Source organism: Brassica oleracea, chromosome C3 (genome assembly GCF_000695525.1).
Source record: "Brassica oleracea var. oleracea cultivar TO1000 chromosome C3, BOL, whole genome shotgun sequence".
NCBI lineage: Eukaryota > Viridiplantae > Streptophyta > Magnoliopsida > Brassicales > Brassicaceae > Brassica > Brassica oleracea.
In genome coordinates, this window is record NC_027750.1 from 53565563 (window position 1) to 53585268 (window position 19706).

General features: G+C 34.4%; 2 protein-coding genes across 3 annotated transcripts; both read right to left on the reverse strand.

Annotated features, from left to right (window-relative positions):
* Positions 1–2639: 2639 nt before the first annotated feature.
* Positions 2640–4991, reverse strand: LOC106331545 (ubiquitin carboxyl-terminal hydrolase 27). Of its 2 annotated transcripts, none has more exons than XM_013769926.1 (9): positions 4665–4922; positions 4466–4592; positions 4288–4388; positions 3985–4221; positions 3829–3900; positions 3590–3718; positions 3367–3504; positions 3237–3299; positions 2640–3155 (listed from the first exon to the last, which is right to left on the reverse strand). In XM_013769926.1, exons 1-9 carry the CDS (start codon positions 4920–4922, stop codon positions 2817–2819), a joined length of 1464 nt encoding a protein of 487 aa, XP_013625380.1. In that variant the 3' UTR covers positions 2640–2816. The 2 variants fall into 2 exon arrangements, with proteins under 2 accessions (XP_013625380.1, XP_013625379.1); XM_013769925.1 differs by having other exon boundaries at positions 2703–3155; positions 3367–3513; positions 4665–4991.
* Positions 4992–13836: 8845 nt separating this feature from the next.
* Positions 13837–18101, reverse strand: LOC106335868 (ribonucleoside-diphosphate reductase large subunit-like). Its single transcript, XM_013774523.1, has 17 exons — positions 17739–18101; positions 17515–17576; positions 17334–17421; positions 16988–17251; positions 16661–16901; positions 16494–16570; positions 16226–16396; positions 16051–16143; positions 15815–15964; positions 15644–15730; positions 15393–15557; positions 15192–15311; positions 14884–15086; positions 14630–14779; positions 14398–14545; positions 14200–14283; positions 13837–14117 (listed from the first exon to the last, which is right to left on the reverse strand). Exons 1-17 carry the CDS (start codon positions 17964–17966, stop codon positions 14001–14003), a joined length of 2448 nt encoding a protein of 815 aa, XP_013629977.1. The 5' UTR covers positions 17967–18101; the 3' UTR covers positions 13837–14000.
* Positions 18102–19706: the final 1605 nt, after the last annotated feature.

The following is a 19706-nucleotide window of genomic DNA, read 5'->3' on the forward strand; positions in this document are numbered from 1 at the left end:
ATCTTGTATAAATATTTCATTTATGTATTATTTTTAAAATTTTAGTTTTTTTTAAAAAAATATTATTTTTAATTACTTTTGCGGATCCGGATATCCACGGATAATAGAATATAGAGAAGGATATCCGAAATCCGGATATCCGGAAACCACGAATCCGGATCCGGATATTAAATCCACGGATCCGACGGATCCGGATCCGGATCCGGATATCCTAAATTTCCCGGATATCCGGATCCGTCCCAGCCCTACGAGTTACATATTAGAAATATTTTTGAAAATATTTTATACAAATATTTTTGATATATTAATATTTAATTATAAATGGTTCTATATCTTAATGTTTTATAATAAAAAAATATTTCCAGATAACAACAAAATATATATATAAGAATTCTCTTATTTTATTTTTAAAAATATATGTTTTTATTTTGATGATTTTATCATATTAGTTTACAATCAATTAGCTAATATAACTTATAATCTATTATTATTAATATACAATTCTTTTAAATTATATATTAAGCAAAAATATCGAATCATAGAGAATACGACACACAAACAAAATCAGTTTTTGATTGATTAGTATTTAATTAGAAATTGTTCTATGTCTTAATCTCTTATAATAAAAAAAATTATTTTCCAGATAACAACAAATATATATATATATAAGAATTATCTTATTTAAAAATATTTTTTTAATTTTGATAATTTATTATATTAATTTATAATCAATTTAGTAACATAAAATATAATCCAATATTATTAAAATAATAATTCATTTTAATTATATAATAAACTTTTAAAAGCACTTATATATTTGAAATATTTTATAAAATTGTTTTTTATTGATTAATATTTAATTATAATTTCTTTATATCTTAATGTTTTATAATAAAAATATTATTTCAGATAACAACAAAATAATATGTATAAGATTTATAGTATAGAAAAATGTTTTTTTTTTATTTTGATCATTTATCATATTAATTTATAATCAATTAGGTAATATGAAATACAATATAATATTATTAATATAAAATTCGTTTTAATTATAGAATAAGTCAAATGCCTAAAATCATGGAGAACATGACACGTAAGCAAAATCACTTCTAAAATAATAGTATAGATAACAAAGTTATTATATCCTCTCTTTTTTTGCATTTAAGATATTGAAGCATATATGATTAATTTATTTGGCATTACTTGATTACCGGATTCATATATTTTTGGACTAATAAATAATGTTATCGAAAGTGATACACACAGACGAGAATGTTTTTGAATTTTGGCTGTGGATTGCCATTCAAATGAAGGATCACATATTATAAAATATCAATTGTATACAAAACATAAAGGATGGTTTGGTTTCAATAATAACTAGATTGAGATCCGCGCAATTACGCGGGATGAATGTTATATATAAAAATAATTTTTTCTATTATTATTTATTTGTGTTTATTTACGTATTATGTATATAACTAAATTAGAGTAAATACATAAATCAAAACAATACATCTTGTTTTTTACGATATTTATTTGGTAAATAAATTAAAGCAATCATTTTATTTATTTTATATGGTATATAACTAAATTTCAATGACATGGACATATATATAGTATATTTTAATATAAATATTTATTATTAATAATTCATACTCATATGATAAACATAAAATTTATAATGTGCGATTTTTCTAATGCAAATTTCAAAATTAAAATATTAAGATCTCAATATTTTTCAATACAAATTTAGAAATTATCATATTTAAGTATTTTTATGTTATATAGTTTAATTTTAATTTATATTAATATATAATATTAATGTCTAGTAAATAAGACTTCATATTCATACGATTTATGATCATTTATATCTTGTTATTACCAAAAAAATTAAACAATTGATCAAAAAAATGTAGTGTGAGACATTTAACGTTTTTAGTAATTTATACTCGTTTTAAAAATTCAAAATATAACATATAAGAAAATTTTAATTTTTTTATTGTACGGTTAATGTGGTTGTTTAATATCTTTTAATAATATAAAATTAAACAAAAAAGAGCTAAGATACAAAAATTATTATCAAATATTTATTATTTATAATCATTAATTGTCATATATATATGTTAATCATATAGGGCAATTCTGTAGCTTTTATTTAAGCAAAGTGATAGAATATTATTTTGTATACTATTTATCAATTTAATAATTAGTTTAATAAAAAATATAATATAAATTAAGATGGACCAGCTTATTTCTCTAATAATTCTGAATTTCATTCTCATGCCGACACGTGGCTACAGAACAATACAAAACCATGTTGTAATGTTTGTCAATTAAGGAAAGTGTAACACCATTCCATAACTAAATCAATGTTAATACATTAGTCGATTGTTTGGCTACAAGGGAATCCATAAATACAAGTTAGTCGAAAAAACAACTTCACCCACCAATTATTTAATCTTTTACTCTTATCCACACCACATAACTAAATGAACATTGGGTTGATCAGCTCATTATGATAAACAAAATATATTTGAAATGTTCTGAAAAAAAGAGCTGTTGGATGAAAAACTCAACTTTTATTTTTAGTTTACTTTATCATCTTATCTTTCAAAAAAAAAAAGTAAAAAAAAAATGAAAGTACTACATGAGTGTTATAGACAAAATGAGAATTCATAAACTCATGTTACATAAAGAAAAACTCTTCAACACTAGTTATATTAATAATATTCACTACGTCAAGTTCACAAAAAAAAAACTTGGAAACACAAGAATCAATACTCAATCCAAATGAATAACCAAAACTGTCTTCTTGATTAAAGCTTCTCATAGAAGAGCAAGCTAGCTTCAGCACCAAGAACATCACTCTCCGATACTCTGCCAACTTCTGAATCAGATATACTAAACCACCTCAATTCCTCACAATCTTCTTCTTCTTGTGATGCCACTCTCACACTTCTATAAACAGTATAGTGTCCGCTTCCGGTCATACCAAAATGTTCCACCACTGTCACAAGCCTATACATGCCACCATGGTTTCTTGATGATGCTTCTGGATTTAAGTACTGTGACATATCATTCTTTTCTATGTTTAATCCTATTGAAGACGGTGAAAATAAGGAGAGGTCCAGGACAAGCGGGAATGCAATATGTCCCTATAATTCATAAACTAAGATTAGAACACAACTAGTAGTAGTAGTAAATAGGACTCATGTAGAGAGGCAAAGAGTCTCTACCGATAGCTTGACCGACTCTCCAAACATGTTCAATGAAGCACGTTGCACTTGAATGCATAGAAGCTGTAACAATTCAACTCTCTCAGGCTTCATACTTAAATTTCAGAGTTTAGTTTCAATAAGCAGGTACCTTTGGGAAACGGGCGATGGTTAATTGCTTTAATATAAAGGAATAGCTGTTTGACCATGGCATTCTCAGTAGATGATGAGAAGCTTTACAGTCACATTGGTCGTCTCCACCACAGTTCTTGATCTTTTCGATATCTGTCTGATTAAACTATTTTTCAAAGTGAAGACGAGTCAGGTAGAGTCGTGAAGCATGTTTCAATAAGGTTCAATAGAGATTAATTTACCTCAGTTGCTCGCATCGCAGATAAATATTTCACAGCAGCAACATGCCAGCATCTATGGCAGAAGTAGTTTTCAACTTTCTCAGCGCCAAGAAACTTCTTCAAGCAATTCTCCAAAGTGCATCCCAACACCTATGAGCAAACCCAAAAAAAACTTGAGAAATGTTCTTTCTGGAGAAGTTTTAAATTCCACAAAAATAGTAACAAAAACAATGAAGAGATGGACCTTCCGTAACACATACAATGTTGGAACTACCACTATATAGCAGAGGAGAAAGAGGCAACGTATGGAAAAACTGAAACTCCAACGAAATCTACAAAAAAATCCAAGAAAAATATTAAGAGAATATTAAAAGGGTGAGACTGAGATTATCTAATAATAAAAAAGCCAAAATCACCTGAGAAGAACAAGTTCGACACATCAACGTACTACCAAGAATCCCATCGAACGGTCCACGCAAATGTTTGTGCCATCTCTTCAAATCATTGAGACCTTCTTCACTAGGCGCAGCAACCATCCTCAAGTTGCGAGAAAACATTATATCCGAAAGATTACTAGTTTTGGTAGGACGATAACAAACAACAATCTCTTCTTGCAAAGAAGAGATAAGATGAAGAAGAGCTTCTGCTGCGTCCTAATGTTTCAAACAAGATCTTTAGCTTACAGACTAAGTATGATCAAACTCAAGTATTTTTAGCACCTGTTGACATGTCAAATTGAAGTTTCTGACGTAATGAGTCAATGCCAACATGACTTGACGAGGGCTAGATACAGATTGTCTTCTTCCAACAGTGCAGAGCTCTGGCGGTTAGATTAATTAACTGTCAGTTATTACCATTTTCTAAACTCAAAAGATAAAGAGAGAGAGAGAGACAAACCTTGTAATAAATCAGACAAAGCAAGCGTAAGAGGGAACTGTTCATCTTCTTGTCCTGAGACAGCTTCACTCGCATCATCTATAACCCATTGAAGATAACTCCGAAAGTCTTTGCAGCTCGCGAGAGCCTGTTTAAAGGTCAAATTCAAAAGATTACAAAACAAGATGGAAGAGTCCATAATCAAATACTATTCGAGTACCTGAAGGATGACGTTGAGGAAGCAATTGTTGCCGAGATTTTGAAGGCCCGGTACGAGAATAGCATCATCATCATCATCTTCGTCGCCTTGTCTTGTACCAGAGAATAAGAGATTTAGGTTGCGGAATCTACCCGACTTCAGGGCGTATAAGAAACCAGCTACTCCGAGTAGAGAGGCGACGGACAAGTGCGAAGCCCTAAATGTTTGGGTGAGGATACGGACAATCGCCTTTGTGTCGGAAACTCTACGGGGAACCATTGTCTAATTGTAAGCGAGAGAGGGATATTAAATCGCGTCTACTGTCTTCTAGGCTCCTAGTCGTTTGAGAACCTAAAACCCTTTAAGTCGTCTGGAAGGTTTTGATAAAGGTAAAACGTCAAGTGAAAAAATAAAGTCCGGGTTAATTCAAGTGATTTTTTTATTTTGTTTTTTTTGTTAAAGGGTTTAATTCGAGTGAATGATTTGAAAGCTTTATTATTTAGAATTTTGAGTAAAAATTTATAGGTAAACGATAACATTCAACCTTTTGACAATGACACATGAAAGCAAAATTAATCTTGTCGACAATTAAAATTTCATTGAAAAAAAGTTAGGTGATTGTTTTTTTTTATTAGTACTAGGATAGGATAATACGTTCGTCTTACACATAGTGAATTTATATAAAAATTATTTAAAAAATATCGTATGGGAAAATAAAATTTATATTTTTGATCGAATTAATATTTTTGGCCCTTAAACAATTTTTTAAAAACTTTTTTGTTAATTACATAATTTGTTTACTGATGAGTTGATCCCATTTATAAAAATATTTTAGGTCAAAAAATCACTTATCGCATGAGAATCTAACGTTTATGCCGAAAAATCTCAGGCCTACTATTTGGTTACAATGAAACTATATCAGTTTGGTTTTATATCATGATTTAGCAATTTAAAAATTAATTATGGTCATGAGAAATTTACGTTCACGTGCCAATCATATATATCTTCAATATTTTTCTCATTTTTGTGTCGTTTTTCATTTTGGTTATTGTTCGATATAAATATTAATTGTTGAGTTTATTCTCATTTCGTTATTTTGTTTTGGCCTAAAGTTTAGAAAATATTTAAGATTTGAAATTATTAAAGAGATATATACTTAGGTTAAGATCTGCACCTTGTGCAGAATAAATATAAAATATTTATTACTTATTTTATGTTTTTCTGCATATTATGAAATAATAAAATAATAATTATATATTAAATATCTAAGAAATCAGATACTATTATGTAATAAATTGGCGTCCACATATAAATCAAACGACCGCTCTTGTTTATTTGCAATCATTTTAGGGTAAATAAATCAAAACAATCAATTTTATCTTATCGTATATGATATATAATTAAATTTAAATAATATTAACAAAGATATATAGTATACTTTTAGTATGAATATTTATTAAATGAGGTTTCTACTCATATGATTTTATGATTATTTGCATATATGTATAACAAAATTTTATACCAACGATTTTTTTAAATGTAGAATGTTTAGTGGTTTCAATAATTTATAATCATTTAAAAAAAAATGAAGATTTCAAAATTAAAATATTAACTTTTCAAATATGTTCAACGCAGATATCAAAATATAAATATGTATTTTCATATGATGTATAGTTTAATTTAAACGATATGACATAAACACCTATTGAAAATAAAATTATTTGTTCATGTGATTTTATAATCATTGTATCTTATTATAGAAAAAAATTAAACCTCGATCATAAATGTTTATGTGAGACTTTTAACAATTTAGTAATTTATACTCGTTTTAAAAAATTTAAAATACAACATATACAAAAAAAATCTAAATTTTTATTCTATGATTAATAGAATTCTGTAATTATTTTAATAATAACTGATTAAACAAAAATGATACCAAATATACATATTGTTAGCAAATCTTTATTATTTAAAATCATTAATTGTCATATATATCTTAATCACATTAGGTAATTCCGTAGGTTTTATTTAAGGAAATAATATATAATAATTTCAATTTGATAAATAAATGATTTATAATAGACATAATATATAATATAACATTTTCTACCAATTTAATTTTGGACTAACAAAATTCTCAATTGATTCTCGAGCTGCCACATAAACAAAATTTGCATTTCAATTACGCGACAACTCAGCATGATATTTTTTTTAATGAGTACAAACTATATGTAATAACTTTTTAAATGTTTTTATATTAATATATATGAGATTATTATAGATACAGTATCAACAAGGAGATGAGATCTTTTTTTTTATCGATCAGAAAATGAGATCTCATTAATAAACTACAGAACCCCAAATAGAGCAATGTCTGAAATCAGCTTTTGCTAGAACTGATTTTGCTAGAGTCTACCAATACATTACTAGTACGAGAAACATGAAAAAAGGATAGATGATTGAAGAGAGAGACAAGGTTCCAAATGTCACAAAGGATACCCGCCATCTCGTTCAAATCAGACCCTATTACGAGGGAATCCGAAAATAGGTTGAGATTTGAAAGCCCCATGACTGCCGCCGCTCTGAGAGCTTGCTTTACTTCTATTGCTTCAGCGATGAGGGCTGAGCCCACAAACGATCTGGCGGCTGTCTTTAAACACGGTTGTGTTGTCAGGAACTTTGATTATCCAGCCAAAACCTCCACAATGGGATGAAGCGTCCCACGCCCCATCGACCCAGCAAGAGGGGTAGTCTTCATTGGATTTGCTCTTTGGTGGGGGAAGGACACGATGTTTCTTCTGAGCAAGAGAGTTTGCAGCTGGGATCTTACATCATAGAATGATATAATTTTCTTTATTATATCAGCCAATATTATAGTACAATTTACAAAAGTACAAGAAACCATGGCAAATATGGTCCAAAAGCTTGAAAGGCAACATGGCAAATATTCAAAAGATACATATGCACAATTGATATGAAAGAGAGAATAAATGAATGATCTCAGCAATGCAAGAGAGGATAGAAGAAGCTGATAGAATCAGCTTGTTGGCAGGTTGTTTAAATTTAGATAATTCCCAAACAAATGGATAACATCAGACATGCAAGGAAGGACCGGGAGGCGCTTTACATTATTATTTGAATGAAACAGGTAACTAACAATGGAATTTGAGTGAACCTTTGAAGCTCATGAATCCACAATCATTACCAACTATGGAAAATTCATAACATATACATGGAGCTGGAACTTAGAAAAGTTAGATTGACAACTATAGAATTCAAAATAATGGTTTTAATTAAGATTTAATACACATGGAGATTGCAAAGCAAGGACGCAAACATCCTGAAATACCTGCACAATGGAGAAAACACAAACAAGACAGGTAGGAAATATACAATTAACAACAAAACCAAACAGTGAATGAAAGATCTCAGACATCCAAGGAAGGATATGAGCTGCATTAACTCTCAAGCCCGGCGAAAGGCGAAAGCTTTAGGCGGCTACTGCGAATGTTTCGAGAAACAAGCCTTTAACATTTATCCTCATAGATCTTTCATTAAACTAGTACACAACATTCATAGAATAAGAATCGGTTTCAGACATCCAAGGAAGGATATGAGCTGCATTAGCTCTCAAGCCTGGCGAAAGGCGAAAGCTTTAGGCGGCCACTGCGAATGTTTTGAGAAACAAGCCTTAACCTTTATCATCATCAACCGATAATCACAATAATACAAGCAAACAAAAAAAGAAAATAGTAGTTTTAAAAACTGGTCTCAGACATCCAAGGAAGGATAAGAACATCATAAGCTCTCAAGCCCGGCGAAAGGCGAAAGCCTTAGGCGGCCACTGCGAATGTTTTGAGAAACAAGCCTTAAACGTTTATCATCATCGACCAATTATATAATTCTAAGCAATCATAATCATATCCCATCATAAAATGATCAGCAAGACATCAATTAAGACTGCTGACAAAGTGAAACAGATGGATTACAATATTTGGGACTTTGTTCAATCCTATTGGCACTAAGAAACTAAATTCTGCTAAAATAGAACTTAAATTAAACTAAGCCCCAAATGTAATAAAACTAAAATTAAAGCAAATTAGAATCAAAGACAATAATACTAAGTTTCAGACATCCAAGGAAGGATAGAAGCAGCATTAACTCTCAAGCCTGGCGAAAGGCGAAAGCTCTTAGGCGGCCACTGCGAATGTTTTGAGAAACAAGCCTTTGGATTTATCATCACTAACCAAACTCAAAAAACGGATTATATTATAGCACAACATAAAAACAACTACGACACGAGAACATACTAGATGAAATCGGACAGGCTTGTAAGAGAGACGGAACACTAACTCAATGGTTTTAAGGTTTGAGAAGGATGGAAGTATTTATATAAGAAGAGAGGAGGCGTCCGATTATTAGGGTTTTCTTCTTACTCACACGAGGAACGGCCCAGATCTACCCGATCTTTTTTCCTTCCTTTTTCCTCGTAGAACAATCGAGATGGTTATAGTAGTAATGGGCTATATATTGATTTCTATAAGGCCCATATTATTTTGGGCTGAACACACATTCACTTGTATCTTTGCCTACAACTAAATATTTTTTTATTTTTCATGTGTTAATAAGAAAACACTGTTGAACAAAAAAAATTATTGTGAACATAAACTACTGAACTGTTACGAAAGTCAAAGAAATAAGGCAGCCGTATATGTTGAAAATATAAAAGGATGTGGGGCTCGCTGCACTATTTGCACAGTAAATTTTCTTCTATATATACGAACGTTTGCGTTCGTTTGTAAACACACCTCGACCTTCTATTCTCCCTCTAATAAACACTCTCTATCAGTGTTATAAATTCTACGGGTATAAAATTTTGCCCTTATTTAAATTTCTGCGATACAATAAAATACAAGTTCTTTTCATAACACGTTATCAGCACGATCACTCTGCGATTCGGTAAAATTTATTTGTATCATTTATACCCTGTTATAATGGTCGGTATACCGCCTCTACTATTATTTATATCATGTTATAATGGCCGGAATACCGCCTATATTATTTACTAGTAATTTAATTTATTTATTGGTCGGCCGAGCCGCCTTATATCCTGTTTATTATTTATTGGTCGGCCGAGCCGCCTTATATCCTGTTTATTATTTATTGGTCGGCCGAGCCGCCTTATATCCTGTTTATTATTTATTGGTCGGCCGAGCCGCCTTATATCCTGTTTATTATTTATTGGTCGGCCGAGCCGCCTTATATCCTGTTTATTATTTATTGGTCGGCCGAGCCGCCTTATATCCTGTTTATTATTTATTGGTCGGCCGAGCCGCCTTATATCCTGTTTATTATTTATTGGTCGGCCGAGCCGCCTTATATCCTGTTTATTATTTATTGGTCGGCCGAGCCGCCTTATATCCTGTTTATTATTTATTGGTCGGCCGAGCCGCCTTATATCCTGTTTATTATTTATTGGTCGGCCGAGCCGCCTTATATCCTGTTTATTATTTATTGGTCGGCCGAGCCGCCTTATATCCTGTTTATTATTTATTGGTCGGCCGAGCCGCCTTATATCCTGTTTATTATTTATTGGTCGGCCGAGCCGCCTTATATCCTGTTTATTATTTATTGGTCGGCCGAGCCGCCTTATATCCTGTTTATTATTTATTGGTCGGCCGAGCCGCCTTATATCCTGTTTATTATTTATTGGTCGGCCGAGCCGCCTTATATCCTGTTTATTATTTATTGGTCGGCCGAGCCGCCTTATATCCTGTTTATTATTTATTGGTCGGCCGAGCCGCCTTATATCCTGTTTATTATTTATTGGTCGGCCGAGCCGCCTTATATCCTGTTTATTATTTATTGGTCGGCCGAGCCGCCTTATATCCTGTTTATTATTTATTGGTCGGCCGAGCCGCCTTATATCCTGTTTATTATTTATTGGTCGGCCGAGCCGCCTTATATCCTGTTTATTATTTATTGGTCGGCCGAGCCGCCTTATATCCTGTTTATTATTTATTGGTCGGCCGAGCCGCCTTATATCCTGTTTATTATTTATTGGTCGGCCGAGCCGCCTTATATCCTGTTTATTATTTATTGGTCGGCCGAGCCGCCTTATATCCTGTTTATTATTTATTGGTCGGCCGAGCCGCCTTATATCCTGTTTATTATTTATTGGTCGGCCGAGCCGCCTTATATCCTGTTTATTATTTATTGGTCGGCCGAGCCGCCTTATATCCTGTTTATTATTTATTGGTCGGCCGAGCCGCCTTATATCCTGTTTATTATTTATTGGTCGGCCGAGCCGCCTTATATCCTGTTTATTATTTATTGGTCGGCCGAGCCGCCTTATATCCTGTTTATTATTTATTGGTCGGCCGAGCCGCCTTATATCCTGTTTATTATTTATTGGTCGGCCGAGCCGCCTTATATCCTGTTTATTATTTATTGGTCGGCCGAGCCGCCTTATATCCTGTTTATTATTTATTGGTCGGCCGAGCCGCCTTATATCCTGTTTATTATTTATTGGTCGGCCGAGCCGCCTTATATCCTGTTTATTATTTATTGGTCGGCCGAGCCGCCTTATATCCTGTTTATTATTTATTGGTCGGCCGAGCCGCCTTATATCCTGTTTATTATTTATTGGTCGGCCGAGCCGCCTTATATCCTGTTTATTATTTATTGGTCGGCCGAGCCGCCTTATATCCTGTTTATTATTTATTGGTCGGCCGAGCCGCCTTATATCCTGTTTATTATTTATTGGTCGGCCGAGCCGCCTTATATCCTGTTTATTATTTATTGGTCGGCCGAGCCGCCTTATATCCTGTTTATTATTTATTGGTCGGCCGAGCCGCCTTATATCCTGTTTATTATTTATTGGTCGGCCGAGCCGCCTTATATCCTGTTTATTATTTATTGGTCGGCCGAGCCGCCTTATATCCTGTTTATTATTTATTGGTCGGCCGAGCCGCCTTATATCCTGTTTATTATTTATTGGTCGGCCGAGCCGCCTTATATCCTGTTTATTATTTATTGGTCGGCCGAGCCGCCTTATATCCTGTTTATTATTTATTGGTCGGCCGAGCCGCCTTATATCCTGTTTATTATTTATTGGTCGGCCGAGCCGCCTTATATCCTGTTTATTATTTATTGGTCGGCCGAGCCGCCTTATATCCTGTTTATTATTTATTGGTCGGCCGAGCCGCCTTATATCCTGTTTATTATTTATTGGTCGGCCGAGCCGCCTTATATCCTGTTTATTATTTATTGGTCGGCCGAGCCGCCTTATATCCTGTTTATTATTTATTGGTCGGCCGAGCCGCCTTATATCCTGTTTATTATTTATTGGTCGGCCGAGCCGCCTTATATCCTGTTTATTATTTATTGGTCGGCCGAGCCGCCTTATATCCTGTTTATTATTTATTGGTCGGCCGAGCCGCCTTATATCCTGTTTATTATTTATTGGTCGGCCGAGCCGCCTTATATCCTGTTTATTATTTATTGGTCGGCCGAGCCGCCTTATATCCTGTTTATTATTTATTGGTCGGCCGAGCCGCCTTATATCCTGTTTATTATTTATTGGTCGGCCGAGCCGCCTTATATCCTGTTTATTATTTATTGGTCGGCCGAGCCGCCTTATATCCTGTTTATTATTTATTGGTCGGCCGAGCCGCCTTATATCCTGTTTATTATTTATTGGTCGGCCGAGCCGCCTTATATCCTGTTTATTATTTATTGGTCGGCCGAGCCGCCTTATATCCTGTTTATTATTTATTGGTCGGCCGAGCCGCCTTATATCCTGTTTATTATTTATTGGTCGGCCGAGCCGCCTTATATCCTGTTTATTATTTATTGGTCGGCCGAGCCGCCTTATATCCTGTTTATTATTTATTGGTCGGCCGAGCCGCCTTATATCCTGTTTATTATTTATTGGTCGGCCGAGCCGCCTTATATCCTGTTTATTATTTATTGGTCGGCCGAGCCGCCTTATATCCTGTTTATTATTTATTGGTCGGCCGAGCCGCCTTATATCCTGTTTATTATTTATTGGTCGGCCGAGCCGCCTTATATCCTGTTTATTATTTATTGGTCGGCCGAGCCGCCTTATATCCTGTTTATTATTTATTGGTCGGCCGAGCCGCCTTATATCCTGTTTATTATTTATTGGTCGGCCGAGCCGCCTTATATCCTGTTTATTATTTATTGGTCGGCCGAGCCGCCTTATATCCTGTTTATTATTTATTGGTCGGCCGAGCCGCCTTATATCCAACTATTCTATATGAAGATAACGCGGCATGTGTTGCTCAAACGAAGGAAGGATATATCAAAAGCGATAGAACCAAACATATACCTCCGAAGTTCTTCTCATACACTCAAGAGCTCGAGAAGAATAAAGAGATTGAAATAAGATATGTTCGATCATGCGACAATGCAGTCGACCTCTTCACAAAATCACTCCCTACCTCGGTATTCAGAAAACACATCCATAACATTGGAATGCGTCATCAGAAGGATCTATGACTGCTTATTCGAGGGGGAGCTTACGTAGTTGTACTCTTTTTACCCTACTATGGTTTTTCCCATTGGGTTTTCCTGGAAAGGTTTTTAACGAGGCAACAAAGACGTTAAGCGAGAGCGGATAGTGACACCGGCCCCCAAGGGGGAGTGTTACGAAAGTCAAAGAAATAAGGCAGCCGTATATGTTGAAAATATAAAAGGATGTGGGGCCCGCTGCACTATTTGCACAGTAAATTTTCTTCTATATATACGAACGTTTGCGTTCGTTTGTAAACACACCTCGACCTTCTCTTCTCCCTCTAATAAATACTCTCTATCAGTGTTATAAATTCTACGGGTATAAAATTTTGCCCTTATTTAAATTTCTGCGATACAATAAAATACAAGTTATTTTCATAACATGAACAAATTTTTAATTGCAAAAAGTGTAATTATAAGAATGGCTATCCCTGTTGGCTCTCCTCTTTTTTTTTCTGTCTAAGTGAGCCTTGTAGGTTGTTTTTGGTCAGCCTGGCGATAGAAGTTGATTCTTGTGGTTTGGATATTGGTAATTTAGTGTTTTAAAAAGATTGATAGAATGCCGTGTCAGCCTGTCAGGTACTGTAGGACTATTTCGTTTGGTCGAATTCTTCAAATCAAGATATTTTATGAAAAACAAAATGAGAGCAACTTCTTATAGAAACTACTTTAACTTTCACACAAGAATAACAAGACAATCTTATAGAGAAACTAGATTACGTTATATTGTACTTAACACTACACACATCAAACACAAATGTAACAGAGACGCAAGCACACTTGTTTGATCAACTTTGTTTCTTCTCTACTGTTTGTGTTTTAACTTCCACAAGAGAGACAGTCCTCACGGTTTGTCAAAGAGCAAACCATCTGTGCCATCTTCGTCTCATTGTCTTCTTCTGTTCCTTCATCTTCTTTGCTTACATCTGGCTTCTCCTGCATCACACGCAAATGTCAATTTGGCTGTCTAGGTAACTACAGAATCATACAGTGACAGACCAGTGTTGGTTGTTTTTACCTTTAGCATTGCTGTGTCTACTGTAAACTTTATCGCATCGGCTGCAGCACGTGATCGCAAGTAGTACATTCCCGTTTTCAAACCCTTTTTGATATTCACAACAATAACACTTGTGAGATCGATTGATGCAATCATATTGAAACATTCCTACTCGCAATAATATTGAGATTTAAGTACAGCATAAAGATAAGTTGTTACCTTTTTCCAAGTGTGGAAGTGTAAGGAAGTGAGTTTCGCAAAGTTGGGTTTGTCCATGTGTATATTCAAACTTTGGCTTTGATCTATAAAGCATCCACGATCAACTGCCATATCAACCACTGTTCTCTGCTTAATCTCCCAAACAGTCCTGAATCAATTTTTGCAGAAAAAGGTTAAACAACATGAACAGCACAAAGTAACCAGAGCATAAAAGAATGAGCAAAATCTCTACCTGTAAATTGCTTTTAACTCATCAGGAATCTCCGGGACGTTAATAACAGAACCATTCTCATATATTATCTTATTTTTCAGAGTAGGAGACCAGAGTCCCATATCAGTCAAGTCGTGGAGAAGATGCTTGTTCACAACTACAAACTCACCACTGAAAATACAAGGAATACCAATGATTAAGCAAGCTTATGTAGGTGTAGCAAACAAGAAACATAACTTAATGAAGCCATTTTACTTGGTAGAACAACGACATACCTCAAGACTCTGCGACTATAAATATTTGAGGTATACGGTTCAAAGCATTCATTGTTCCCAAGAATCTGGCTGGTTGAAGCAGTTGGCATTGGTGCTACTAGAAGAGAATTTCGAATTCCATTCTTTGATATCATATCCCTGAGAGCAGCCCAGTCCCAGCGGTCAGAAGGAGTTACATTCCACATGTCAGGTTGAAGAATACCCTACAAAAATCATCCAGACGCCAAACAAGCAGTTAGCAACAAAAGCTTATGACAATGCTGAACATATATATTTTTTTAAATGCTTGTTGAGATTATGACACATACCTTACTCACAGGACTTCCTTGGTATGTCTCGTATGTACCTTCCTTAGTAGCAATCTCTGAAGATGACTTGAGCGCATGGTAGTATATGGTTTCAAATATGTCTTTGTTCAGTTGTTGAGCCTGAGATTGTTGCAAAAAAGCTGCTCAGACCAGAGAACAAAACTACTTTGAAAGCTTGATTCGCTTGTGTTAGAAGTTTACCTCTGGGGAATCAAATGGCATTCCGAGAAGGATAAATGCATCGGCAAGACCCTGTACACCAATACCGATAGGCCTATGACGCATGTTTGAAGTTTTGGCGGTCTCCACAGGATAGTGATTCACATCAATAATCTTATTGAGATTTACAGTAACGGTTGCAGTCACCTGAAGATACAGAATATAGCTAAAACGTCAACATCAAAATTGCAGACATGGAAGCTAATCGAAATGAGCTAAAATAAACCGCTGACCTCTGCTAGCTTGTCAAAATCAAAGTAACGATTCTTTGAGCCCAAACTGCCTACGATCTTCGATGGATGTGAGTCCAAGGGGACATCCTGTTGTGAGATGCAAGAAATGTCAAGAGTCAAGCACTAAGTAACAAATCAATATCAAACACGAAAACACCATTTTCAACTCACCTTCTCCCTGACGAACCGGGGTAAAGCAATAGATGCAAGATTGCACACAGCAGTCTCTGTTGGACTTGTGTATTCGATGATTTCAGTGCATAAATTAGAAGATTTTATGGTCCCCAGATTTTGCTGGTTGCTTTTCCTGTTACATGAATCCTACAGTAAATTTTCAAAAAGAAAGAGTGAGAAGCTGAGGTTATATAATTATACAGAGTTGCTACATAGTTACGACAGTTGTTTACCTTGAAGAGCATGTATGGTGTCCCTGTTTCTACTTGGGATGTCAAGATTTCGTACCAGAGCTGCTGTGCCTGGACAACTTTCTTAGCCTTACCCTATAGATAAAAACAACCAGAAATGGTTCAAATCCATGGATTCTGAAAGTGAAGTAGTATAACCGAAGATGAAATCACTCACCTCTTTTTCATACTGAGTGTACAATCTCTCAAAATCTGTACCCCAACAATCTGCTAGACCTGGAGCTTCGTTAGGACAGAAGAGTGACCACTGCCCATCACTCTGGACCCTTTCCATGAAAAGATCCGGTATCCAAAGACCGTAAAACAAGTCTCTAGCCCTGTGTTCTTCCTGGAATAGAACAAATATAAAATAAAGTATAATGTGAGAGTGAATTAACAAATTCCAAACTATATTGTAGGGAAAGTGAGTGATCTCGCGAGGGTACCTTCCCATGATTCTTCCGGAGTTCCAGAAACTCAAAAATGTCAGCATGCCATGGCTCCAGATATACAGCGAAGGCTCCTTAACCAATTGCAAAATAAATATACATAAGACAAACTGAACTAGCAATTCAGAAACGATCATGATAATACTAGGCCATGAAATGTATACCCTTTCTCTTGCCTCCTCCTTGGTCAACGTAGCGAGCAGTATCATTGAAAACACGCAGCATTGGAAGAATACCATTAGATGTTCCATTTGTGCCACGAATGTAACTTCCAGTTGCACGGATGTTGTGAACTGAAACACCGATACCCCCAGCTGATTTACTTATAACAGCACACTCTTTCAAGGTATCATATATTCCCTCGATGCTATCATCCTTCATGCAGATCAGGAAGCAACTGCTTAGCTGCAAATCCAAACATTTCAAACCGACCATCAGTAAAAAGAACGCAAATAAGAGTTCCAGTGTAAACGGAAATATATGTATATTACCTGAGCCCTTGGAGTTCCTGAATTGAAGAGAGTCGGAGAAGCATGAGTAAACCATCGCTGAGACATTAAATGGTAAGTTTTGATTGCGGAATCAATATCTTCTTTGTGAATGCCAACAGAAACCCTCATGAGCATGTGCTGAGGTCTCTCAACCACTTTCCCATGGACTTTTAAGAGGTATGATCTCTCAAGAGTTTTGAACCCAAAGTAGTCGTATTCAAAATCACGATCATAAATGATTTCACTGTCTAGACGTGTAGCATTCTGAAACAACCAAAGAAAACACAATTCAGCATACATTCCATCTAAAAAATCTCATAGAATCAAGACTTGAGTGTCAAAATACCTTCATAATGATCTCAAACACATCATCAGCAATTAGAGGAGCAGCAAGTCCAGATCTCTCATTGACATGATTGTACATGTCCTTAATCCTGAAGAAGATACCCAAAATCAATTAAAGTCAACTCATATCAATCACTGATAGCCCCAGAGAGATAGAAATAAAGATCAAAAACAAGACTCACGTCTCGGAAAACGACTTCTTAGTGTTCTTGTGGAGATTAGAGACAGCAATCCTTGCAGCCAACTGATACATAACCATTGAAACAATCAAAAGCTTAAGCATCGCAATAGCTTGATTACAGTTCTCTATTGGGTTCACATCAATCAGATCAATCAACAATCCAATCAGGAAGATGCGACCTAGTATAATCCAATTGAAATTTTAAAAAGGGGATTGAGAACTAACGGAGGCGTAATCAGGATGATTGGCGGTCATAGCAGCGGCGGTCTCGGCGGCTAGCTCGTCGAGTTGAGTGGTGGTGACGCCTTTGTAGACACCGGCGCAGACTTTCTGGGAGACGAGGACAGGGTCGCAGTGGTCAACGCTGAGGCCATAGCTAAGCTTCTTGAGACGCGCGGTGATCTTGTCGAAGTGGACAGTCTCCTGCCTCCCGTCACGCTTCACAACGTACATCTTCCTTCTCTCTCAGAAGAATTCTATCGAACAGTTGGTGGGCGTGTGTGTGTTTGAGTCTGATGATAAGAGAGAAGAGGGAACGTCACGCACAGTGTGCTAAATAGATTAGAGTGGAGGGAGGGAGGGAGGGAATAAGCGCAAGTGGGTGGGTGCGCTAGGGTTTCTTTGTGCCTTTTTTTTTTTTTTGTTCTTTGATTTTGACTTTTTTGCCCCGCGCGAATGTTTTGAGATTTTCCCGCCAGCTTCCGAGATAAGGAAACGTAAGAGCTTCTCTTGGAAGTCAAGTGGCGGGTAAATTGATAAACAAAACAAACTTGAAGCGCTGAATGTGGGTCCCGGCTCATGGGGGATCCGTGAATGTGATTTACACAGCGCGTTGTTTCATTGGGCCCAGATTATAAGATGATGTTTAAGATATATAATCGTAGCAATTGATTTTTTTTTTTGTTTCGTAAACAATATTATTAAAACAGCAACATAACCGGTCAATCAATGTATAGTCCAACTATTTATTTTTATATATTTCAAAAATGAATATTACTCTTTATTTTTTTGTAAACGTACATTTTGGTTCTGAAGTTAAAAACTGCAACTCCCTAATTATTTTCCGCAACTTCTTTTTTTTTATAGCAATTGTACGAAAAATAGAGGGACCCACGTATTTGATTTATTTTTGTTGGCAATGTTTTTTTTGTTAGCAATACTTCTAATAAAATAACGGTTTTATGTTTAAATGGAACTAGATTCTGATCCGCCATTTCAAATGGCGGGTATATTTTTTGTTTCAATTTTTTTTTAAATTAATTTTTATATTTTAACTGTTTTTTATAATCATATTTATGTTTAATATTAATTTAATTTAATATAATTTTTGGTAACTATATTAAATATTTCAAGTTGCATAACTATCCACTTGTGCCATATGTATTTCATAAATTATTTTTAAACTTTATTTCTAAAGTTTGTAACATATTATATTTCTTAATAGTTACTTAACATAATTAGTCAAAAATATTTGTACCCAAAAAACCCGACTCAGAATCGTCCAAAAATCAAAAGTCTCATACTCTATTAGACCTGACATATATATTCGAACAGTTCTTAAAGTATTATATCTGAAAACGAATATCAAATCCAACCAGCAGCGAAAACTGAACAATTTTTTTGAAAAACGTTTGAAAAAAATAATTTTAAATATTTATTCTATTAAAACAGCAACATCTATTCTACTAAAATAAAAGTCATGATTTTTTTCATGTGTAATTTTTTTAATTAGAATCATCTTTTAGAAATTTTATTAAATGTATTTATTAAAAATAATATATAAAATCTTTGAACTACTTTAATCATAACTAGATCTCGATCCACGCAACCGCGCAGATTTTTGTTTTCATTTATTTTTATATAAACATTTTGTTTTCAATTCTAAATTGGTATATATTATAATATATATGTGTCTATTAATTTTTAAAACATAATAAGTGTGCAATATATTTTTTTATTGATTAGATTGTTTCAAACTTTCACATGTATTTGTTTTTTCTTCTGTATATATATTTTTGGATTATTATTTCATTATTAAAATCTTAACTATATATATAAAGATTAGTAAAATATTGTTTTATTGTCATATTCAAAAATATTGAAACATTTCACAAATTTAGAAAGTTTTTAAAAAATTAAAATTTTCGCTTCATAGATTTCTATTATCGAGTAAATAATTAAACATTTAGTTTT